At 38.0% G+C, this 26,148-nt stretch overlaps 1 protein-coding gene across 1 annotated transcript in view; it reads left to right on the forward strand.

Moving 5' to 3' along the window:
* The window catches only part of ITGA8 (integrin subunit alpha 8), a 1,841,490-nt gene that overhangs the window by 11,273 nt on the left and 1,804,069 nt on the right, over positions 1-26,148 (forward strand). The window contains exon 3 of the mRNA XM_044067504.1: positions 1,017-1,117. Coding sequence (XP_043923439.1) covers positions 1,017-1,117 — 101 coding nt within the window. The remainder of the gene's footprint in view (positions 1-1,016; positions 1,118-26,148) is intronic.

Genomic DNA, 26,148 nt, shown 5'->3' on the forward strand with positions numbered 1-26,148 from the left:
CACCATGTGCCATCCCACATTTTTGCTGTGATGGCACTTTAACTTACAGTATTGGGCACAGCTTTGACACCAGACAGTTTATGGAGACTGAACCCCTTGGAAATGGTTCTAGGTTTGAGCAATTGTATATGACACAATTTAACTAAAAAATGTAAATAACAAAGCACATACAGCAGTGTTCCAAAACAGTGTTCAGCAAATAAGACACACATTCACACAGACACACACAAACATAAGCATGCACACACATACACCTCATACAAATGTCTACATACACCTGTGGGCGCGAGCGCACACACACGCACACACACACGCACACATGCACACACACACAAGCACACATGCACACACACACACACACACACACACACACACACACACACACACACACACACACACACACACACACACACACGTGCGCGCACACACACACCTCATACAAATGTCTACGTGCACCTGTGGGCATACACACACACACACACACACACACACACACACACACACACACACACACACACACACACACACACATACATACACACAGACACACACACACACACATTCATGCAGACACACATAAACATAAGCATGCACTAACATAAACCTCATACATGCACCTGTGGGCACACACACACACACACACACACACACACACACACACACACACACACACACACACACACACACACACACACACACACACACACACACACACACACACACACACACACACACACACACACATCATGCAAATGTCTGTTTTTTTCTTATTTTGCTTATTTTCATTTATATTTTAGGATAAATATAATAATTTCTTTTTCCCCAGCAATAAATTACCATGGTCTCTGCCACGGCATGTGCAAGCCCTGTAAAATAAGATGAAATATGTTGACTAAATTGCATACCAGTGTAATTTATTAGTGAGAACATGACTGATGGATTCATATTATTGTAAGTCAAATCACGTTTATAATGGCTGGAAGAGTTATTTGACATTATCTGTTCTTACTTCTTAGGCAACAGAATGTTAAAACTTAATGACACAAAGGAACCTGTTGAATTTAAATCAAACCAATGGTTTGGTGCTACAGTAAAGGCTTACAAAGCACAAGTTGTGGTAAGGAACATTTGTTCTCATTTAAAAGTGGCAATGTGAGCTTTTATTTAAAATATGAGGAATTTACTAGTTTTTAGAAGTATGTGTTTAAAGTAATGCATGTCTTCCAGCTAATCGTGATTTTTTTGTGTATGATGGATTAGTATAAACTATAATCTATTTGTGCCAAGTAAAATTAGACAGACCAAAAGAGAAAATATATTCTATTTTGACTGCCTAAGATTCTTCATGTGTGTCATGGATGTTTACAAATGTCCCCTGAGGCATTCAGATTTCATCATTTGACCTTTATTAGTACAGGTTATTCCACTTCCTGCCACATTTATGCATTTGAAATTGTAGTTCTACTCAAAGTTTGGAATGTGTATTGAAATAATAACTAAAAGAAAATCTGTTCTTCTGCTCCTGTTTCAGTTTTGGTCTAGTGGTGTATAACCGAGTTTGACAATCTTCGTACTGCCTTGTTGTTGGGCTGACCAACTTAATAAAACCATGCTGATACACTATCACTACTGAACAATAAATTCATTGTATTCGACCTTCACCTAATTAATAAATACAGTGCTATCCATGAATTGAAATACTTCTAGACTTTCATTTACCTGAGATACTTTCATACAAATTAGATTTTAGAATAAGAACTCATTTACATTTCATGTCCAGATTTAAAATACAGGTACTGTTGCAGTACATCAAGAAAATGTAATACCTTAACACTAACCAACAGGTTCCTGTGGTTAAAGCATTTATGTTAATATTGTAGCTATAGCAATGTTCTTTTAGTACTAACACTTAGCGTAGTGTGTTACAACTTGTTTAGTTACTAGATCTTTCCATAATGGAAGTTTTTAAACTACTTCTACTCTTGTCTACTACTGTGTGGTATCTGATGTAGGATGGTAGCCAGGATTTTTGGAATTTATACCATCTTACAGATTGGAGTCATCATGCAACACAAGTACACAAGTGCAGTCCCTGGACTCTAGACAGTGCATGCTTTGGGCCATATTAGATATCTTTGCTGCTGAAAAAAAAAAAAAAAAACACATGAAATGACAGGATTAAGCACAAACCCATAGACATAGTATATCTCTTTGCAGAAAATAAATAAATTATTTTTAAAAAGTGTATGCTGTGGCATATATATTGCAAGGTTGGCTGTTCCCATGATCTGACTCTCCCAAGTATTTATTTATTTTATATTTATTAACTGGGAAAGTCTGACTGGACACAAGTCTTTCTTTAGCGGAGGCCTGGGGAGAAAAGCTCCACAAATCACAAACACTATTAAATCAGCAGTAATATAAATGATTAAGGTACAGCAGTAATACAATTGATTAAGGAACATGTAGAATATGTACAGATACATCAGATATTAGAGACTGTAAGATATAAGAATACAGGTAAATTAACATAGTGCATGCAGTTTACAGACTTTTCAGAAATATAATGTGTCAGAGAGTCAAACAGTGATTTCTTATGATACATGTTCAATCATACTAAAGACAATAACATATTGGGAGTGAAAACAGCTGGGACTGGTACAAGTACAGAGCCAGTTATTAGCTAGGTAAGTTTTCAGTGATTTTTTAAACTGTACTAAGGAAGAATTGGATGCTGTATAGGTGGGCAGTGTATTCCATATTTTAGATAGGAAGTTAGAGAAGAGGGACTCTCCCGCAATATTGTTGGCTTTAGTTACCTCTAGAAGTGATTTATTCCTGGAGCAGAGAAAAGCTGGACATTCTTTGCAAGTAGTCAAATAAATAATATTGCATGTATTGCAGTTAGCATAACAAGTAATCTTATATATTTTATTCATAACAGGATCCAAAAAACTTGTACCCTTGTTTATATTCTTACAATTTGAACAATTGTAACATGGTACAGTCCCCTGTTTGGATGGCAATGTCCTTGCTTTTTGAGCAAAGTCTTTATAACAAAGACTTTTTTAAGATTGGAACAATTCTTGTAGGAAAAGCTAGGGAAGTTATTAATATGTTGAGCAATTTCAGGGAGAGATAGTAAAATGCACCAATTCTTCTGAACCATGTCGACTCCAAACTCTAATAGAATGTTGTTGATGAAAAATTTGTTTGGTTCAGATCTCTTTTCCAAACTAACCTTGGATTGAGTGATAGCTGAAGCATGTGATATTATTTAGGGGTAATTTGCATAGTTCCCATTATGCCTTGGGCACAAGAGGTTTTAGGTACTGGACATTAGAAGTTCCAGCTTTACAAACATTTTATTTTGTGTTTTTTTACCAAGTTGTTGTCCTATGTGACCTTTTTACTCACTGTTTTAATTTTTTAATTGGGAAGTGTGATGTGAGTGGCACTTAAGTATTATTGAGTAGATTGTTATAGTAAACACCATTCCAAAGATGATCCATTAAGTAATATGAAAATGTTTAACAGGTGCACGTTGTTAGTAATAGACTGACAGCAGAAGGGAAACAGTTCAGCAGAATTTTAGAGGGTATGATAGATTGACTTTCAGTATGTACAGTATGGCCCACATGCTACGGTCTCACTGCAAATTCACAGAATCAAGACTCTTAAACCTTATAGAAAACAACAGGTGATCACTACCATGCACATAAGCTGCATTTTTGCATAGCCTGCAGTACTTCCCACATAAGACAGCAGTGTATCTACAAATTCTTCATTATCAGTCATTCGTTATACCATTCTCCTGATAATAACACAAAAAAGTGAGACTATGCAACAGGAAAGTGTAAGAAAGTTTATCTAGAATATTAATCCTTAATACACTTTGGTGTAAAAGTATAAAAGGGATTGCATTGCATTGATATTTTCAGTACAATTTGTGTGACATGACACTCTGTGACAAATGGTTGAAATGTGTGATGCAGTTAGACACAAGAACATGGGGAAATCAAATGAAGTAATGTCTTTATTGTTTGCATATTATCTGAATTCATTAATTTTGTGAATCTTGCTTTATTATGTGAAGGACATATTGATTATGCAGGGTATGTTCAGTAGGATCTAGGACTATTGAACAAAAGTTCAATAGTCCAAATCCACAATCACCGAACACACTTTAACGAAAATGCTTTCACCGAAAAAGCGCTTTCGTTAAAGTGTGTTTAAAAAAAAATAAAACATTACTTTTATGTTTGGGCAAGCCCCTGTGCACCCTGTGCACCCCCACACCCCCCTACTTAAATATTCTCACTCTGAGGTTGCACTACAGTGGGGAAAAGGGAATTTTCCCTTATCCTCACTGTGGTCCGATCTCCGCAACAGGCATACTTACGCGAAAATATATTTCAGTGAAAAACACTTTCGCGCAAGTATAACTGGCCAAATCTGTTTCTGTTATGTTGCCGTTCAGTAAGGGATGTGGTTTATAGCTAACTGTTTCTCAAACTATGAAAACCTGCTTTGGATAGCACTAAACAAAATCCCTAGATTCATGGACTTTTCTAATGCCAGATAGTATCATTGACTTACCTTAGTAAGGGCTATGTTTACCCACTTCCCTACAAGTGACACATCTAACTGCTGTTCTTATTTTCAATGTGCTATAATGAAACCTGTCTTTCTCAATGGAATTTGTATTTGTTCAATAACTTTCTCAAGAAATGTTTGCTTTTCTCCTGCATTTTCCCTTATTTTATACCACCTCCTTTATCATCCTCTTTGATGGGATACCAGTCTATCTCATAATTAAACAAGAATAAAAGAAAATGAAATTTGTTTTTTCAAATGCTTCAGAGGTATCAAATCAAAAAGAAAAAAAGTAACATACAAATAAACTATAATTCCAAAGTTAACCTTTGATCTTGAGTATGACACCCATCTAGAAAAGCAAACTGGAAGGGTGAAAGAACATAATAAAACTATTTTGATTTGTTATGCTAACACTGAAGTGGATTTTTTTTACATTCTGATTTATCAAAGTTGTTAGTTTATAGTTACAGGAGCTGGTAATATTCATATTCTACTTAGGAATTAGCATTTAATTGATTTATATATATAACTTTTTAGACCTTTTAATTTAAATATGCTAAAAAACTTACTATTTCAGGAAACAGCTTATCCCATACCTGCACCTTATTCATGAAAGACCTTTGCTACCCTTCTCTACTGCTTTACTGGACACTCTGCCGTTTGTCCATTTATATTTACCTATATCTGCCAAGCCTTCCTCTGTCAATATCCTACTTTTTCATTCCTTTTGCAAATACTAAGGTGAAAAATGTATTCTGCAGTTCTGCATGATATATTAGCAACTCAGACTTTAACCCTTCTAATGACAAAGTATCTGAGTCTTCCTATATTCCCTGTGTGTATAAATATATTATTTCACATTTTTTTTCTACATTAACCTTTACTTTCTCTTAAGCATTCTTAAGCTATTTTATAATCTTCACTCGATTTAATATTACATCTAAAAAAAAAAACTTTATTAGAACCTAACCGAGAAAACACAAACACATGCGCGTGCACACACACACACACACACACACACACACACACACACACACACACACACACACACACACACACACACACAGACACGCCCACACAAATACACTGCCAGACCCATAAGAAACAGGCATTAGAAAAAAAAAGGCAGTCCTTCAAAAGGGGAACAAGTCATCTTGTACCCAGCATACTCATTATCATATGACAATGGGAATAATTAGTAATATCCTTAACTCCACAAGTTACTAATGCTGATCTAACACAAAACAGAAATCAGTGGAATGCAATGACTCATTGATGCTTGGATGAAAAAGAAATTCTAGCAGAATGCACAGAACACTTTCACTGGCATTTTTTTTTACTTTTATCTAATTGCTTTTGCATTCCTATTCCAACTTACTTCTTAGCCTTCAACATGGGTTTCCACCTTTCTTGGCAATCCCATTATCTTTATCTTTAGGCAGGCCAGTTTTTTCCTACTCTTACCTCATTCTGGTCTTCATACGTAGAGGAATGCAGTACTATACAGGGGCACATCTTCAAATGCTAGAAAGATATCAAATAATGTGTACCTTCAAGTCCATATAGTAAGCCAGTTCATTTTGCAAATCTTCATATTAACTAGGTATTTTGAAGTACCATATGCAAAAAAATATGCAAGCCAGTACTTCTCTAAGAGAACAAATTAATTCCTTTGTGAGTACAATTTTTTCCTAATTTTTTCTTTTTTATAATTTTTATTAATTTTGGAATGTACATGATATAAGATAGAAAGTACTATACAGGGCCGAGGAATGAATGGAGGGGTTACAGACTCCTTAATAACAGTACATAGAGACCTCACTCAGGTTGACATTGACATTGCCATTAAAAGAGTGAATAAAAAAAAAACAGTTTTCAGTATTACTATAACATCAGCAAATAAGCAAAACAACTATACTATCCAGTGATATGAGAGCAATAGAAAATATTTGTATCACTCTTTGTCTCGAATGGCAGGTCATCATTAACCCACTGGTCCAATTAGCCCATTTGCTTCCCATCACTGGGCAATGTAAGATCAGGTGATCAGGACAGGTCATCACTGAGGCAGTCACTAGGGGGTTTTTGTGTATTTTTTTTACGCCCTCCCTCCCACACATTCTCAGGTTTGTTGAGAGGATGGGCATGCAGTGGATAGATAGCAATAAGCAGTCCCACACTTCTTCAAGGGACATATACCCACAAGCAATCCCATCTATGAAGGCTGCCCGCCCAGCTAGCTAGAATTTTGTAAATAATTCTATGTCACTTGTGAAGATTAATACGATCCATAGGCTTGTCTTACAAATGTAAGTGAACTATATGTTATGTGTGCATTAATTGTGGGTACAGAAGTGTGTGTTAAACTGTATGTTATGTGCTGAGCTATAAGAATGTAACCACAGAGTACCCTACTGGAAAAGAGCAGAGTTAACCTGTAAACTCTAAGAAAATAAGTGAATTGTTTATGATGGTGTTTATCTCAGCTAGGAGACAGAATGTCTGCAACTAGAAATTCTTTCTATTGTCTGGAAACAGAAATAATTACGGGTTTCAAAGTTAAAAGTATTTAACTGTTTTATGACTTTCAGTTCTAGGTAAACATGTGAAACATAAGTATTTTTGACATAGAGGTGACAAAGAATGATTTAATCTGAGATAACCAAGCAGAGATGTTTGATAGTAACTTAAGAACTATCTCAGAAAGTGAATTTGTGCATTTTGTATTTGTCTTTGGATCTGACAACATCCATTCAGCACTTGTATTTACCTGGCTCTGTAAGTAAGATTTAGGTAGAATATTTCTCTTAGAGATAGATAGGAATATAGTAAGATTAGTTTAGATGTTTTCTGTATTTATGTAAGATTGTCCTGCAATGTTTTAAAATATTTCCTGTGATTCTGAACTCTGTTTTCACTGTGTTGTTACTGAGTATTGTCTTGTGTTATTATTATTTATTATTAAATATACTTAAACCTTTTAATTGTGGCTGGTTTGTTTAGAGATATTTAAGCTCTTAGCGTACTTGCATATGCATTTGGTGACACTGTGTAGGCCACTCCTAAATAGCCTTAGTCTTGGTAACACCATTTGGATAATATTAACATTACACAGTAGAATTAGTCACACTTTAGGAAGGACCTTATAGTAGCTGACAAAGAGTGGTTGGTGGCATCTGGTACTGTCTTATAGTCTGGGCAGAAGGGGGGACATCGCAAGTGAACCTGTGCCAGCCTCCCCCAGGAGTGTTTGTGTGTGTGTGTGTGTGTGTGTGTGTGTGTGTGTGTATAAATCAAATCTTAAAGTGTGTGTGTGTGTGTGTGTGTGTGTGTGTGTGTGTGTGTGTGTGTGTGTGTGTGTGTGTGTGAGAGAGAGAGCTACTTGGGCAGGGACATGAAGCACTGGTTGGATAGAGAGGGTGCTGGAGGAATTGGCTTGATCATGTGGCTGAAATCTTAATGCTATAGCTGTGCCAGTGAGGAGTCTTATTGGGGATCTGGAGAGAGGGGAGAAACCAGACCTAGACTGACTGTGATCTCTGTGTGCTCTTAAGGGAAATTCTACTTTACTGTGTGTGTACTTGACATCCTCCCAATGTGCATGTCTTTCACTGGTGCTAGTGGTGAGGCTTGATGGTGCTAGTGGTGAGGATTGAGGCTCCTTGATTACTGGGCCAGCGCAGGGATGTCACATATTAATTGTTTCTCAGTGGTGGAATACCCACATCAAATATTAATTGGTTGATAGTGATGAGATAGTCACATCACATATTAATTAACTTGTAGTGGTGTGAATATTAAAGTCCTGTAGCTTGTGTACATTGATCACTGAAGGTGCTTGTACTCTTAATCAGCCAAGCAGTGAGCATTTGGAGTTCATATCATAATTGTTTTATTTTTTGTTAGCTTAGTTAGTCATGGAGAGCAGGCAAGCATGTCAGCAGAGGAGTATGGCAAGCTGACAAGAAGTCATTTGGCTGAGATGTGCCAAGGCTAATGGATTGGTGCATGCTAACCTGACTAAGGCAGACATGATTGCAGTTTTAGTCACAGCTGCATCAGAGAATAGCAACCAAGAGGATGATCAGACTGGCCATGAGGATGTACAACTCTCAGAGAATGGACAGCTCAACCTTTCCACAGAGGACTTAAAAATATGTCTGCAGTTAAAGAGACTTGAGATAGATGCCAAACAATTGGAAATAGAGGCAGCAGGGAAACTAAGGCATCTAGAGACTGAGGAAAATGAGAAACTGCTATGTCTGTAAGCTGAGGAGAAGGAGGGGCAGAGACAACATGAAAAGGAGATGCTGAGTCTTCACCAGAGTCATGGAGGTAATGGAGAAGGGAGTAACTGAACCCCAGAAGCAACAAAGGTTAGTACATTTCTTCCACAATTTACAGAGGGGGATACTTTTGATAGCTTAATTCATATGTTTGAGAGGGTATGTAAAGAGTATGATGTTGACCAAGGGCTCTGGGTACGGTTCCTAACCCCCTTACTCCATGGTGAAGCTATAGCTGTTCTTTCCAAACTATCTGATAATGACTGCTTAAATTATAATGTAAAAAACTGCTTGCTAGAATGTTTTACGTTAACACCTGAAGCTTATAGGAAAGTTTCATGAGCATAGGTGCAAGGCAGATGAAAGTGTGTGTGAATATTTTGCTGAACTAAGCACTTATTTTTTCATAGGTGGTTGAGTGGATGTCAGGTCACCACTTTTGAAGGACTGGCAGACCTTTTGGTGAGGGAACATGCCCTTAACACTTTGCTTGAGGACATGAGAATCTGGTTAGCTGATAGATATTGCTCTTCTGCAATGAGTTGCCAAAGAAGGGAGTCTACCTAGCATGCAGGACATCACTGCACAGGAAAGGGACACCCAGCGCTGCTCATGGGTCTAAGGGAACCCATGGTGGGCAGCACAGACTGCTTCAACAGAATCTGCCAGTAGCAGGGGAAGCCACTATTCCAGGTATATGTCCAGGACCTAGGGTTAAATGTTTTAAATGCAACTGGTGGGGCCATGTTGCATATAGCTGTCCACGGAGGCAAGGTGGGAAACAAAGGGTGGGACAGACAGTAAGTAGGAATGACAAAATGCCAACAGTAAGTTGTCTTGAGACAACAAGGGTACCAAACTACCACCCTGCTGATGTCCTGATAGGGAATGATTTTGATAATGCAGTACCATGTGTTCATGCAGTTACATGTAGTGGGTCTGCTAGCCTTGGGGAAACCCAGACAGAACCAGAAACTAAAGCTCCGCAAGTAGGACCAGGTGCATGGCTAGGACCAATGTGAGTAAACAAAAAGCACCAGCACCAAACACAGTGAAAAAGCACAAAAACCAATGAGGTTAATACATCAATTTAATATAAATCCATAAGGTAGTATACATCCCAGACCGGTTTCAGCCGACAGGCTTTCTTCAGTGAAAACAAAGGTAATTACTGATGTAAAGTGACACACATACATATATAGAGTGAACCATCCAATAAGAATTTTCCCTAGATTCAAATGGTTTCCTGTATGAAAATAAAAAGAAAATATATATAGAATAAAAATACATTTGTGATGATAATACATGTGATCTTCTTCTTCTTCTTTCGGCTGCTCCCGTTAGGGGTCGCCACAGCAGATCAACTGTTTCCATTTCCTCCTGTCCTCTGCATCTTGCTCTGTCACACCAACCACTTGCATATCCTCTCTCACCACATCCATAAACCTTATCTTAGGCCTTCCTCTTTTCCTGTTACCTGGCAGCTTCATCCTTAGCAACTTTTTCCCAATAAATTCTGCATCCCTCCTCAGCACATGTCCAAACCAACGTAATCTTGCCTCTCTGGCTTTGTCTCCAAACCTTCCAACCTGGGCTGACCCTCTAATATACTTATTCCTAATCCTGTCCATCCTTGTCACACCCAGTGCAAATCTTAACATCTTCAACTCTGCCACGTCAAGCTCTGACTCCTGCCTTTTTGTCAATGCCACTGTCTCCAACCTGTATAATATAGCTGGTCTCACTACCCTCTTGTAGACCTTCCCTTTCACTCTTACTGGTACTCGTCTGTCACAAATTACTCCTGACACTCTTCTCCACCCACTCCATCCTGCCTGTACTCTTTTCTTCACCTCTCTTCCACACTCACCATTACTCTGAACTGTTGATCCCAAGTACTTAAACTCATTCACCTTTGCCACCTCTACTCCCTGCATCTCCACCATTCCTCTATCCTTCCTCTCATTCACACACATATATTCTGTCTTAGTACTGCTGACCTTCATTCCTCTTCTCTCTAGAGCATATCTCTACCTCTTCAGGGTCTTCTCCACCTGTTCCCTACTCTCACTACAGATCACAATGTCATCTGCAAACATCATAGTCCACGGGAACTCCTTTCTGATCTCGTCTGTCAACCTGTCCATCACCATTGCAAATATATAATACATGTGATAATAATAGTAAACATGATAACTAAAATTATGATAAATAAAAATTCATAAATTTACAAATGGTTGTTTAAGCCAGGTGGAAACAAAGCACCCAGTTTGATGATCCAATACTTCTCTTTCTTTGTGAGGATTGAGTGCCATCCCTGTTTATTGGCTCTGTCACCAAGGATCTTATCAATAATAGTGAACTGAAATCTAGCTGAGTTATGGTGTAAACAGTGTTTATATAAGGCATTAGTCTCTCTCTTGGTTTGTATGTCACTACGATGCTCAGACATACGCAGACAAAGTGGTCTTGATGTTTGTCCAACATTAAAAAAAGCACATGTGCATGTTGCGAGATACACAACCCAATCACTGTTGCAATTGCCAAAGAATTTCATGTCACATACCTTGTTGGTGTTATTACTGGTGAACTGTTTGGATTCAAAAATAAATGGACAAGATGAACAATGGCCACAATTATAGGTGCCCCATAATCTATCACCTGTCATAGTTAATTGATGATGTATAGCTCCTGCCATGCTGACTCTTTTGAAGTGAGAAAAGAAGGAACCTAATGTCCTGCCTCTTCTGTTCCCATACTTACATGTGTCACCAATCAAAGATGTTAATTCATCATTAGCAATAAGAATGTTCCAATGTTTGGAAATGGTATTTCTAACTAAACTGATGTTCCGTCCAAATGTGGTAATGAAGCAGATGGAGTCATCCTGTTCAGTATGGGTTTTGTCACGATATGTGAGAAGTGAAGTTCTAGTTGAATTAGAAGCAACCTGTTGGGCACCCTGGATGTCAAGCTCATTATATCCCTTAGCTCTGAACATGTTAACCAGGCAGACTGCACTCTTGCAGCCAGGACTGGTGAGGTGGTTAATTCAGGCAGGGAGCTACCCTGTAGCAGTGAGACTGAAGGTGATCCACAGCTGCTTGTGGATACTGATGTTCCCTTGGACAGAGTGTCTGCAAGGCAGAGGTGAGTAGTAGTACCCAGGCTGACAGTGAGGCACCACTGTCAGAGGATACCAGACTTCCTGTGGAAGGGGAGCTGGGAAGTGTTACAAAGAGAGAGTTGTGACAGGCTCATCTCTCACACCCTACATTACAAGGCCTGAGAGAAGTAGCTAGTGAGGCACCTGATTTTCAAGGGAAGGGGGATTCTGTATGCTAAGACAAAGGGTTACTGTGTAGAGACTGGACCCCGAGAGAGGGCTAGAGGGTGAGAGAATATATCAGTTGGTAGTACCCAGAGCCTACCATCTAACACTTCTAGCCATAGCTCATGATATTCCCTTTGCAGGTCATATGGGCATAAGACATACCAAGCGACATAGTATACAGAACATTTATTGACCTGGGATTTCCAGAGATGTAACAGGGTACTGCAGAAGCTGTGAACAGTGCTAAAAGGTAGGCAAGGCAGGAATCAAGGTAAAACTCCTTTGATGCCTTTGCCTGTGATTTCAGAGGGTATCTATGGATATTGTGGGGCCTCTGAGTACCCCAGGTTCTACAGGGAAAAAGTATATCCTCGTGGTAGTAGATTATGCTACCAGATACCCCTAGGCAGTGGCTCTGACCTCCATTGAGGCAGAAAAGGAGGCAAATGCTTTGTTAGAAATTTTCAGCAGGGTAGGTTTCCCAAAAGAAATACTGACTGACAGAAGTGTCAGTTTCATGTCAGACCTGCTGACTTGTCTGTGGAAGTACTGTGGGGTGAAGCAACTAAAGACCACCCTCTACCATCCCCAGATTAATGGTCTTGTTGAGAGGTTAAATTCCGCACTCAAGACAATGTAATGAATATTTGCAGATCAGTTTAAGAGTGACTGAGAAAATATTTGCCCCATCTGTTGTTTGCTTACAGAGAGGTTCCCCAGGAATCCACAGTTTTTTCACACTTTGAGTTGTTGTATGGGTATAGGGTGAGGGTACCCGTACATTTAATTTGAGATGAGTGGGAGGGTGAATCCCACAAGGAGTCTGTTGTGTCATATGTCCTAAACCTCAGGACAAGGCTCAGGGAACTCATGGGCTTGGCCCAGTAGAACCTGGCAGAAGTCCAAGAGCAGAAAAAGGTCTGGTATGACAGGAATGCTCGAGCTAGACAGTATGACATAGGGCAGCAGGTAGTGGTTCCCATTCCTTTCAGACACAACAAGCTACAGGCAGCTTGGGAGAGACCCTATAAGGTGGAAAGGAAGGTCAGTGATGCCAGTTACATGGTTGAACTGCTAGAAAGGAGGCAGGGGCACAAATTGTACAGTATTAACATGATAAAAATTTACCATGACAGGGAGGCCCTTGTGCTGAGTATTTGCAGTGGATTGCAGGAGGAGTCTGAGGGGGAACTGTTGACTGATCTCCTCAGTGAGGCTCAGACTGACACCTCAGTGGAAGGAGTCGCAATGTCCCAGCAGTTATCCCCTACCCAGGTTTGAGAAATTCAAGCAGTGTTACAGGAGTTTGGTGACATGCTCACTGGGAAACCAGGGTGCACCCACCTGGTGCAACACCATGTGGATACAGGACTCCAAAGACTTATTAAGCAGGCCCTTTATAGGCTGCCTGAGAGTGTCAAACAGACTCTGAGGGAGGAGATACAGGAAATATTGGAACTAGGGGTAATTCAAGAGTCCACCCAGTGGTGCTGGTACCAAAGAAGGATTGCAGCACTAGGTTCTGTGTGGACTACAGGAAATTAAGTAGTCACACAGAGTCAGATGCTTACCCCATGCCTAGGACAGATGAAGCACTAGAGCAGCTTGGAGGGGATAAGTATCTTACTACCATTGATCTTACCAAGGGTTACTGTCAGGTGCCCTTGACTCCCAGTGCTAGAGAGAGGTCAGTGTTTGTGACTCCTTTTGGCTTGTATGAGTTCATAAAGATGCCCTTTAGGATGAAAAATGCTCCAGTGACTTTCCAGAGGCTGGTAGATCATATCCTAGCCAGAGCAGCAGATTTTGTCCTTGCTTACCTAGATGATATTGCCATTTACAGCCATTCCTGGCAAGAACACCTTCAGCATGTCAGGGAGGTGCTGGGAAGACTACAGAGTGCAGGGGTGACCATTAAGTACAGCAAATGTCAGGTTGGTATGGCAGAGGTCTCCTACCTGGGACATGGAGTGGGGAATGGTAAGATCAGGCCAGAACCTGCCAAAGTAGAAGCCATTCAGGTATGGCCTGCACCTGTTACCAAAAAGCATGTGAGGGCATTTTTAGGGACAGCAGAGTACTGCAGAAAGTTTTTCCCCAGTTATAGTACCATAGCTTCTCCCCTCACAGACCTGACAAAAAAGATAGGCCAGATAAGGTAGTGTGGACCCCAGCATGTGAACAGGCATTCCAGAAGCTTAAAGAAACTTTGGGAGGACCCCCTGTGTTAGCCAGTCCAGATTACAGCAAATAATCTGTTGTGCAGGTGGATACTTCAAACCATGGGGTGGAGGCTGTACTTATCCAGATTTCTTCAGCAGGAAAAGAGCACCCAGTGGTTTATCTCAGTCGTAGTCTCCAACCGAGGGAGGAATGCTATGCAGCGGTAGAAAAGGAATGTCAAGCAATAGTGTGAGTACTGCAGACATTTCAGCCTTATCTGTATAAAAGGAAATTCACTGTAGTTACAGACCACAATCCCTTAACATGGCTATATCGAGTCAGCAAGCAAAATGCGAAGGTTACTAAGTTGGAGCCTAGGGTTGCAAGCATATGATATAACAGTCAGCACTGCAGTGGGGTCAGCAATGCCAACGCAGATGGGCTCTCAAGACACAGAATGGGATAAGGTATACCCAGATAGGCTCAAACCTCTCAAGCAACATTTTTCAGGGGTCACTTCAAAAACTAGCTTGAGTTTTGGGGGGGGAGTTGTTAAGGCTTCCAGCCCAGCTAGAATCTTGTAAATAATTCAGTGTAATTTGTGAGTATTAATATGATCCATAGGCTTGTCTTACAATGTAAGAGAACTATATGTTATGTGTATATTACACTGCTGGTGCAGAAGTGTATGTTAAACTGTATGTTATGTGCAGAGCTTCAAGAATGTAACCACAGTGTACCCTACTGGAAAAGAACAGAGTTAACTTGCAAACTCTAAGAAAATAAGTGAATTGTTTACAATGGTGTTTATCTTAGTTAGGAGACAGAATGTCTGCAGCTAGAAATTATTTCTATTGTCTGGAAACAGAGACAAATACAGGTTTCTAAGGTAAAAATGTTTAACTGTTTTATGACTTCCAGTTCTAGGCAAACTTCTGAAAAATACATATTTTTGACACAGTGGTAACAAAGAATGATTTAATCCGAGATAACCTAGCAGAAATGTTTGATAGCAACTTAAGAATTATCTCAGAGAGTGAGTCTCTGCATTTTGTATTTGTCTTTGGATCTGACAACATCCATTCAGCATGTGTATGTGCCTGGCTCTGTAAGTAAGATTTAGGTATAGTATTTCTCTTAGAGATAGATAGGAATATAGTAAGATTAGTTTAGATGTTTTCTGTATTTATGTAAGATTGTCCTGCAATGTTGTTTTAAAATATTTCCTGTGATTCTGAATGCTGTTATTGAGTATTGTCATGTGTTTTTATTATTTATTATTAAATATACTTAAACCTTTTAATTGTGGCTGGTTTGTTTAGAGATATTTACGCTCTTAGAGTACTTGCATATGTATTTGGTGATATTGTATAGGCCACTCCTAAATAGCCTTAGTCTTGGTTACACTTACCATTTAGATAAGAATAACATTACACAGTAGAATTGGTCACCATTTGGGAAGGGCCTTATAGTAGCTGATAAAGAGTGGTTGGTGGAAGCTGGTACTGCCTTATAGTCTGGACAGAAGGGGGCATAGCTATTGAACCTGTGCCAGCCTTCTCCAGGAGTGTTTGTGTGCTTGTATATAAATCAAATTTTAAAGTCTGTGTCTGCGTATGTCAGCTACTTGGGCAGGGACTTGAAGCACTGGTTGGACTGAGAGGGTGCTGGAGGTTTTGGCTTGACCACCTGGCTGAGAACTTAACCCTATAGCTGTGCCAGTGGGGAGTCGTATTGGGGATTTGGAGAGAGAGAAATGGATAAACCAGCCCCAGATTGACTGTGATCTCTGTGTGCTCTTAAGGGAAATTGTACTTTACTGTGTGTGTACTTGTCATCCTCCCAATGTGCATGTCCCTCACTGGTGCTAGTGGTGAGGATTGAGGCTTCTTGATTACTGGGCCAGTGTAGGGGCATCACACCATCTATCTACCACAAACACAAAAGGCAGTTTTATTAATTTCCACTGGAGAAATCTGCTCCCCCATGTACTACTTGAGCATATATTACCCTCCTACCCCCAGAGACAGAGAGAAGTGAGAAGGCCATGACCACCATTCCACTCCATCCCTACCTGGCTTTTCTAGTGCTGGGCTGCTAATCAAACCCCTGTCTCCTGGGTTGCAGTCAGGGCTCTTTCCCTCTGTGCTATGTTGCCAGGCATGGGGGATACTATAAAATGTAAAGATTAGCTAATACATAATAACCAGGTAAGTGCCTATAATGTAATTAAAGGTTTCCAGGTCCTATCCTATGAAACATCCCATAATGGATGTGAAAATAAACTAAAGTTCTAGTGAATTATATTAAAAATACTTATATTTCCACTAAAAAGGTTTCCAGATCCTATCCAATGAAACATCCTATAATAGATGTGAAAAATAAAGTAAAGTAAAGTTCTAAAAAAAGGAATGAAAAAAATGTTTACAAGGCCAAATGTTAGAATTAAAAATTGTCACTCATAACCAGCTTCCCAAAACCGGAATCTGAATTCAAATGCAAAATAAGAGCAAACCTAATATGACAAAAGTATATACTGATGAGGGGAATCTCCAGTATGTAACATTATCCAGGTGAGGTCCTGCTATAGAAGATGCACTAGTCACATTCAAGCTGCACTCTCCCACCTCAGGAGCTCAGTCTTTGCTCAGGAAGTCCATGACCAAGTCACACTTTAAGCAACAGTGTTTTCTTTGGACTACACCCCTGCCTTCTACAGAAAGCAATTTGCTTTTCTTCATCAGTTGAATCTTGCACATTGGGAGGAGAGAAAGGTTTTCATAGATAGGTGATGCACTTACATGAGGTGAAGGCATAAGGTTTAATGTTACCTTTTTTTTTGCTGAGATTGCCAGAATATAAATCCCCTACAAAACTATCACTTTCAATGTCTGGAAAGAGTCCCCTTAAATAAAACACCTATTCCACTTCCAGCTTAAGTAAAAAAGAAAACATTGAATAGCTGGACATGGGTGTAAACAGAAAATATGAGACCAATTTTTTTCCATGAGACAAGCTACATGGGCAGAGGTGAACCAGATGACTGGGGTATAAAAAATTAGTATATATAGTACATATATTTCCAGGCATATGTTTTCCAGTAATGTATTAACATTGCAATAACAAACATTTCTAAGAACCTTTTCTGCTTCAGGCCCTCAAGTAATATTCCTAAGTATTTCCTACAGTACTTTGAGTTTTTCTTTTCTTTAAGAGCTAATGGACCATAGAATGTTTTAGTCAATATGAGCAAATGGTCGTTACAAAAAGAACCAGCAAAATTTTACAGCAAGATAGTAAGTTGGGCATTACCCTTGGGTCAAGACCAAGCTTTACAAGTCAAAAAATGATACAGCTGCAAATATTTCTAAGACTTTGTGTGGGTGAAATCAGTTTCTCTCACATCTCTTCACAGGAACAGTAATGTTCCTCACAAAAAAGCTGTGTTACACAAGTTAAACTATATCCTATCCAGTCCTAAACTCAAATCCTAACCTAACCTGGGGGAAACAAGGCCAAAGTGTGTCCACTGGAAATTCAGTGATAGGAAAAGGATGAAGGAAGTCTTGAAACCTGATTCCATCACTAATGGTATGACATCTACTCTAATCTGTTTACTATAAGAGTGTTTAGCCTCAGTGAATATACCCATAAATTCTAACCTTAAAGGGTGTACCATCAAACAGGCCAGGAAGACAACCATCTTCAGGTCTTTCCATAACATATAAAATTCCTTTAAAAGCCAGTAAATCCAAACATGTAACTTACCCTAATAAACACATTAAGAACTGGTAGCCCCTAACCAATGTCATTTATTTCCCCCTGGGGTGCTGCAGCAGACACCCATGGTTGCTTTGGTTACCAAACTGTCACATTATAATAGGTCCATTGTGCTGAATAATGATAGTCACATACTTGCCTTTGAAATGGCAGTAGTCTACTATCACACCGCCATTTTTTAAAAATCCTGATGGATAACTAGATATGGGCAATGTAGTAAGTAAATGGCTAAGTCAGGAGACAGGAAATTTTGTTGTGGCTGACCAGAAACTGTGTGTTTAGATGAAATGGAGCTAAAATATATTATGGAATTTATGACCCTGTCTGATTTTATTTTACTGTAGTCAGGCATCTAAGGTATGTACACAGATGAAGTACCTATAATTGCTGATCTGGTTAGGGGGATACTCTGGGGATGAAGCATAACCTGCTGAACTGCTGTCCTTTGTTCAATTATTCTTGTCTGGTTTTCTAAAGGTAATGTTTGAGTGAAACAAGCTGGTAAGAAATACGGCTTACTGAGTTACTGTTTGTTTTAAACAAAGTTGCTCTATATTATATTACCATTATTTTTATCATACGCAGATAGGAGGTATATACAATAATGAAATGGCTGTAACAGTTGGATTTGGTAGAGAACCAGATATATGTGAAAGCAACTCACTCTGTTGTTGCTTGCTCTGTTTAAACAATCTGGTTTTGTAGGATTAGTGTGCATTTGCATGAAATATGTTGAAATATTTATTCTCTGGCTACTGTTTGTGTGAAATAAAGTTAAAACTGTGCATGATTTTGCAGACTATCCCTGATTTGCCTCATATATTTCCTCATTACTTTTGCAGCTTTCTGACAAATTATTGAAGACTGTAGTCACTAAATAATGACAGACATTTGAATTTTATACTTGAAATCCTTTAGAAAATACATGCTAATGCAAAACGTGTTATTCTAACAGGTTTTTATATGTATAAGAGCAGTAGTAAAAATTGTTCCTGAATTTAGGACTTTATTCCTATTTATTTATTTATTGCATTTGTTTACCAGAATAGTCTGATTTCTTAGAGAAGTTATTTCTTTTCAGTGGAGACCCAGGGAGAAAGACTCCACAAACAAAATGAGTAAGCAGTAAAACAATAGTTAATACATTTTAGACAGTAAGTATTCATTCATTTTATGCCAATATAAGTTAGTCACTGTTTGATAAAGATTTTCTTATATCTGATGTGGAAATAGTACACAGTAGAAAAATTCTTAGAGTGTTACCTTTGGGGACAAGAAAATGAAAACAGATTATTTATGATTGATATATAATGCAATTTGTTAGAAAGCTTTATGCCAGCAGCATGTTTGTAAATTCTGAAGTTGACACTAAATGTAGGAGTGTTTTTGAAGTACAAAGAGCGGTATATCAGACTGCGGCTATAGAAGGAGGAGTATGATGACCATTTAGTGAGTAGAGAGGCTATACAGAGAGTAAAGAGACCTAAGAAACTTGGTTGAGAGAGACACAACATTTAAGTTATCCCAGAAGAGGTGTTAGAGTGTAGCCAAATATGTTTAGATGATCTTTAAGTGTAGTTCAAAATACTTATTGTTTTTTTTTTAATATTCTGAGAGAGAGAGAGAGAGAGAGAGAGATGGAATTCCAGGTTTTAGAGAGAGAGAGAAAGAGAGCGAGAAGGCATGTAGGGAGTCTCCAACAGTACTGTTTGATTTAGTTACAGTCAGCAACGTCTTGTCAGAACAGCACAGTGGTCTTTTGGGACTGCAGACATGGAGAATATTGCTTAGACTTGAGCATTTGTCTGGGTCCTGTATGGAGCTTATGTGTCGTGACAAGTTGTGAGCAAGTTAAATAGTGCCTTAATTCTAGCTACTAAAGTTTCTTTAGTGAAGGGCAATGATGTGTCCTATAATGATGGTTAGCAGCAAATGTTGCAATTTTATTATGTATAGGAGAGGGGGAATGAGAAGAAATGAGGCAATATTTATTCTAACAGCAAAAAAGAGAGCACAGAATGTTCAGTATCCACGTTTTAATGCAACAATGCAATACTTAGAACAGCAAAGTTTTCGGGTCTCCCCTTCCTCAGTGCTTAAAACAATTAATGATGCAGTCAGTTCATTTAAATAACAATTAGTAAAATTACCTGACATAGCCAACCAATAGGACATACATACAATACAATTCACACACACACACACACACACACACAGACACACACACACACACACACATATATATATATATATATATATATATATATATATATATATATGTGTGTGTGTGTGTGTGTGGTGTGTAAGCAAAATATATATAAAAAAAGAATAAATGCATATGTATATGTTAAAATACAAGTATATATTAAAAAATACAAAAATATACAAGTATATAAAAAATGTATATGCACACAGTATAATGCCCCAAGCAACAAGTATTATTAGTGCAGTATATGCCGTTTTTTTTAACTAAAACAGGTTTGATGCTCACTTTATTATTAATACCAGGAAAAACATCTGCTTGCAATCTTACAATCCAAAAATAATTAAAGGTAATGATTGCGTCTTTGGGTCGCCACAGCGGAACTCCGGTCCACTAATGATTGGTAGTTGATTTTTACGTACCGGCTTGCCAGGCCTGACGCACAACCTTCAACGAAGGTATGTCCATTCACTCATGTCTCCACGCAGAAGACGCTCTAGCTGAGAATCGAACTGGACAGCGTCTTACTGTGAGGTGAAAACGCTACTGCAGCACCACCACCGCAGTTTTAAAAAATAATTAAAGATAATAATATAGTGAATCTATCTAAATACGAATTGACTGATATAGACCTACATGTCCTGAACAAAGGACTACAGTTCATACCTAGCTGTAATGGCAATGTTGTTAATGCAATTACTGACTTAAAATTGTTTGTACGTAATTTGAGTTTGAAATTAACTTTTAAGGATACTGTAATGGTGAATAATAGTACTTGTAAGAGAAGCAGTACATTTGTTCCATTCAATTGCCCCATTTTATTTGCATTCCAAGAGTTATGTGAGAGTGAACTAAGAGATGTATTTTCTAAGAAAAGTGAATTTAGTTATTACACTCTAACTATGAAAGAATCTGAGGCATTAGTAAACTTGGAAAGTAATGCTGAAATAATCATCAAACAAGCAGACAAGGGAGGTGCTATTGTTTTATTTGATAAATGTGATTATATAAAGCTAATGGAACAGTTTTTAAATGATGATAGTACATTCAAGCTGATAGATTCAAATGAAGTTAAAAATATATTTCAAGAATTAATTTGTTTATGTATGATTTGCATCTGCAGAATTATATTACATTAGATGGATTGATATTTTTTACTGTTTCTTGCCCGGTGTTGCCAATCATGTATGGCCTACCAAAGATACATACATCTGTAACTAGTCCACCCCTTAGACCTATTGTCTCGGGGAAGGGATGGATTACTGAACGTTTATCTAAATATGAGCAAGATGTTTTAAGTATATATATGCCAAAATGTAAGAGTGCAGTGAAAGACTTGCATGATTTTCTGACAAAATTATTTGCATGGAATAGCAGTAATAAAAAGAATGAACAATTTATTATGGCAACACTTGATATTAATTCATTATTTACAGTTATTCCAAATGACTATGGACTTCAGTGTATTCGTGAATTTTTAAGCACACACACAGATTTGGCAATGAGAAAGATAGCCACTATATGTGAGCTAGTTGACATAATTGTTAACAATAATGTGTTTTATTTAATGAGAAAGTATATTTACAAATCTCTAGGGTTGCCATGGGGACACCCATGGCTAATGTGTATGCTAACCTTGTATTGAATCAATGGGAGAGCAAATTTGTATATTCTGGTGAAAGCTTTTGTGAGGCTAATTTAATGTTTTATAAGAGGTTTGTAGATGACTGCTTCCTCATATGGAGAGGTACACATGATGAATTGCAAGAGTTTGTATCTTCCTTAGAAAGAACTACAGAATTTTTACGGTTTAAATTATGTTCATCAAGTGAAAATATAGCTTTTTTGGACATAAATCTATTTATAGACAAGGGAGAATTACATATGAGTGTGTATAAAAAATCAGTGCATGCCAATAGATATACACACAGACGAAGCATGCATGCTCCCCATACGTTTAAAGGTATAGTTAAAGGTCAGTTAGCTAGGGTAAGTAGATTAAACACTAATGATGATCTTTGCAAGGAACAAATGGATGCTATGGGTAATGAATTTTTGGAAATAGGATATAAAGAAGGAAATATTAATTTATTAGCAAATGACGTATTAAAAGGGAGATCAAATGCTACAGCTCCATTTTTTAGTGAAGAAAAAAATTATGTGATGAATAACAATACAACAGGCAGTCAGAAGATGAGATATATTACTACATATAATACTAAAACAAGGGAAGTTAAGCAAGTTATTAAGAAAAACTGGAATATTCTGTTATCTATGCTAGAACTAAAACAAATTATCATAGATAAACCGAGTTTTGCATATAAAAATGAAAATAATCTTAAACGTAGATTATGTTTTAAAGATTTTAAGCTGGATGGGGCTCAGGGTGTAGAATTTACTGATAGAAAAGGGGCATTCGCTTGTCTAAATTGTAGTTGTTGTGATGATCTGTTAACTAATACTCAGTTTATTCATCCCCATGTTTGTCTTTTGGCTTTTCCCGGTTAGGGGTCACCACAGTGGAACTCTGGTCCGCTAATGATTGGCAGTTGGTTTTTATGGTGTCGAGTTGCCAGCCCGATGCCCAACCTTCAACGAAGGCACGCCCATTCAACGCATGTCTTTCGAATGCCCACTCGACCGCGGGGAGGACATGCAGACTCTACACAGAAGGCACTCCCAACCCAAGCCGAGAATCGAATGGGAGAACCTCTTGCAACGCTACCACTGCACCACCGCAGAAGTCATCCCCATACAGGTTATAAATATAATTTTGATTGTTATGCGAGTTGTAACACAAAATTTATAGTATATTTAGCTACATGCATCAAATGTTCTTCGTTCTATATAGGTAAAAGTAGTAGAAAATTAAAAGACCATATTATAAAAAATAAATCAGATATTATGAGAAATGTACCTACTAATGCATTAGCTAAACATGCAGCAGAGAATGGCAAGGAGCATAGATTTAAATTTAGGGTAATTAAAGTTATTTATGAAAATATGAGAGGGGGTGATATTAATAATTTTCTAGAGAATGCTGAATATTCTTGGACTGTAAGACTACAAGCAAATGTTTTTTCTGGGTATTAATAATAAAGTGAGCATATTCTTGGACTGTAAGACTACAAGCAAATGTTTTTTCTGGGTATTAATAATAAAGTGAGCATAAAACCAGTTTTAGTTAAAAAACAGCATATACTGCAATAATAATACTTGTTGTTTAGGGCATTATACTGTGTGCATATACATTTTTTTACATACTTGTATATTTTTGTATTTTTTATATATACTTGTATTTTAACATATACATATGCATTTATTCTTTTTTATATATATTTTTTATATATATATATATATATATATGTGTGTGTGTGTGTGTGTGTGTGTGTGTGAATTGTATTGTATGTATGTCTTATTGGTTGGCTATGTCAGGTGATTTTACTAACTGTTATTTAAATGAACTGACTGCATCATTAATTGTTTTAAGCACCGAAGAAGGGGAGACCCGAGAGCTTTGCTGTTCTAAGTATTGTATTGTTGCATTAAAGCGTGGATACTGAGCGTTCTGTGCTCTCTTTTTTGCTGTTTGACTGATTATTGTATTGAGCACAGTTTACCACAGTGATAACTTTGTATTTCTTTGGCAATATTTATTCTAGCCTGATCTGTCAGGCAGAGTTTAGGTCTACAGAGGGCTCCTAATTCTTGATGTTTTTTACAGCCTATATGTGGTCATATTTTATGTTTTCATCAGTAGTAACCTGTAGTAGTTTGGTATGGGTTAACATATCTATATCGGTATTATATGATGATCGAACTGAGAAGGAATTCTTTTGGCTGGATAGCTATTAGGGATGAATAAGATAAGTTTGGATTTTGGGGATTTTGAAGTAGACGTGAGTCAATTAGCCAAGTCTCAATCTGTGAGAGAGATTCTTGGGTGAACTGTTGAAGTTTAACCTTGATTTTGGCCAAGTAGATGATTAAAGAATTATCTGCATATTGGTTGATGGTTACTTGTTTGGTTGCTAAATGCAGTTCATTAATCAATGTATTAAAAATGAGTGGGCCTAATTTAGAGCCATTTGGGACTACCATGTTACTGAGACAAAGAGATGTTTTGCCACTTTATAGCTTGTAGTGTGTTTGAGAGGTAACTCTTCAACCAGGATAGTGAGAGTTTTTGAAAGCCAAGAGAAGACATCTTGCATAGTACTTTTGGCGTGACACAGTGCTGAAGGCTTTCAACAGATCAAGGAAAATGTAAGAGATAAGGTAATTGTTGTTTCTACTTTGATTTACTGCTGTAACAAAGCTTACTAATGCAGTGGTGGTGCTGTAATGTATACAGAAACCATGCTGAGTAGGGGAAGGTCGTGAGTTTTCAGAACTCGGGACTGCATGCACTTTTCCAGTATTTTAGACAGAGGAGATAGGATGGCTATGGGCCTGTTAAATAAACAGGTCAAAGCAGTTTCTAATTTTATCTAAGGGAAGGATGTAGGTTTTTTCCACAGAGTAGGAGAATAGCTTTCCTTGATAGACTGGTTTATTAAGACGAACACAGGATATGTCAGAGCATCTACAGCCATTTTTATGTATTCAGCTGGTAAGTTGTCTGGGGCAAGGGTGGTGGGTTTCAAAGTGTTGTTAGGAGCAAGGGTGGTGAGTTTCAAAGTTTTAAGTAGTTTTGTTAGGAGCAAGGGTGGTGAGTTTCAAAGTTTTAAGTAGTTTTCTGATAGTATAGGTTTGGATGGATTGAAACCCAAGAGCTTGTGAATGAGCTGTGTAGTCTGGAAGTGTTATACTAATTGCAGAAGAGTGTGAGTATAAGAGAGAGGTAACAGAATTTTCAAAGTGTGAGTTGTGAGTTAAACTGGTTAGCAATGGACTCTCCTGGTGCATCTGATTTGGGGCTAGGTTAGATGGTGTTGGTGGATGTATGAGCTTGTTGATGGTGACCTAGAATATTTTAGAGTCACTCTGATTTGCTGTTTGTACTTTTATATAGTGTTTTTTTGTCAGACTGGATTTTGGTTTTAGTAGTATTTCTGAGTTGGTTATAACTTCTGTTGGTTGTCATCGATATTGGATTTTTTCCAGGTTCTCCATGCGTTATGAACTGTTTAGTTTCTTTTGTTAGCCAGGGAGTCAGGTTTGATGTAATTCTTTTGGTCCTTATGGGTGCAGCCTCATTTAGTACTTTTAGAAATATTGCATTAAACAGTCCTACTGCTTCAAAGTCAAGTGTGTTTAGCACTCCCAGTTTATTAATTTTACATTTGTAATTTAAGTGTCTTTGTTGAAGGTGGTAAGATTGTGACAAGGTTATAGCAATGTTGTTTTTTTGTTGTAAATGTGCTCTCATTGCAGGAATAGGCAGGTGGTCACTAAAGACATCAGCAATACTACTGGCATAGTGAATTTTGTCTGGCTTATTTGTAAGGAACCAATCTAAGTTGGAATTCTATGGGTTGCCATTCAATATTCATGTCTCCTTAGATTATGGCTTCTTGAGAGATTGGTTGATGGCCAGGAGAAAAATTCTTCAGTAGTGTTTAAGTTATTACCAGGGGTTATTTTTTAGCTAGATGTTCATCATTGTATATGCTTTACCTCTCAACTTACCTGCAGGTAACTAGTCCCATAATTGTACACCTGCACTGTATCCACATCCACTAACTATCAAAAAATGGTATAGTTTGTCCTCTCATTGGGCAAGTCTCCTGCCCAACAACCACTTGAACTGACCAGCCTCTCAATAGCCTACTATGTTTGCA

Source organism: Protopterus annectens, chromosome 3.part1, assembly GCF_019279795.1.
Source record: "Protopterus annectens isolate FY-2018-M chromosome 3.part1, PAN1.0, whole genome shotgun sequence".
In the NCBI taxonomy this organism is placed as follows: domain Eukaryota; kingdom Metazoa; phylum Chordata; order Ceratodontiformes; family Protopteridae; genus Protopterus; species Protopterus annectens.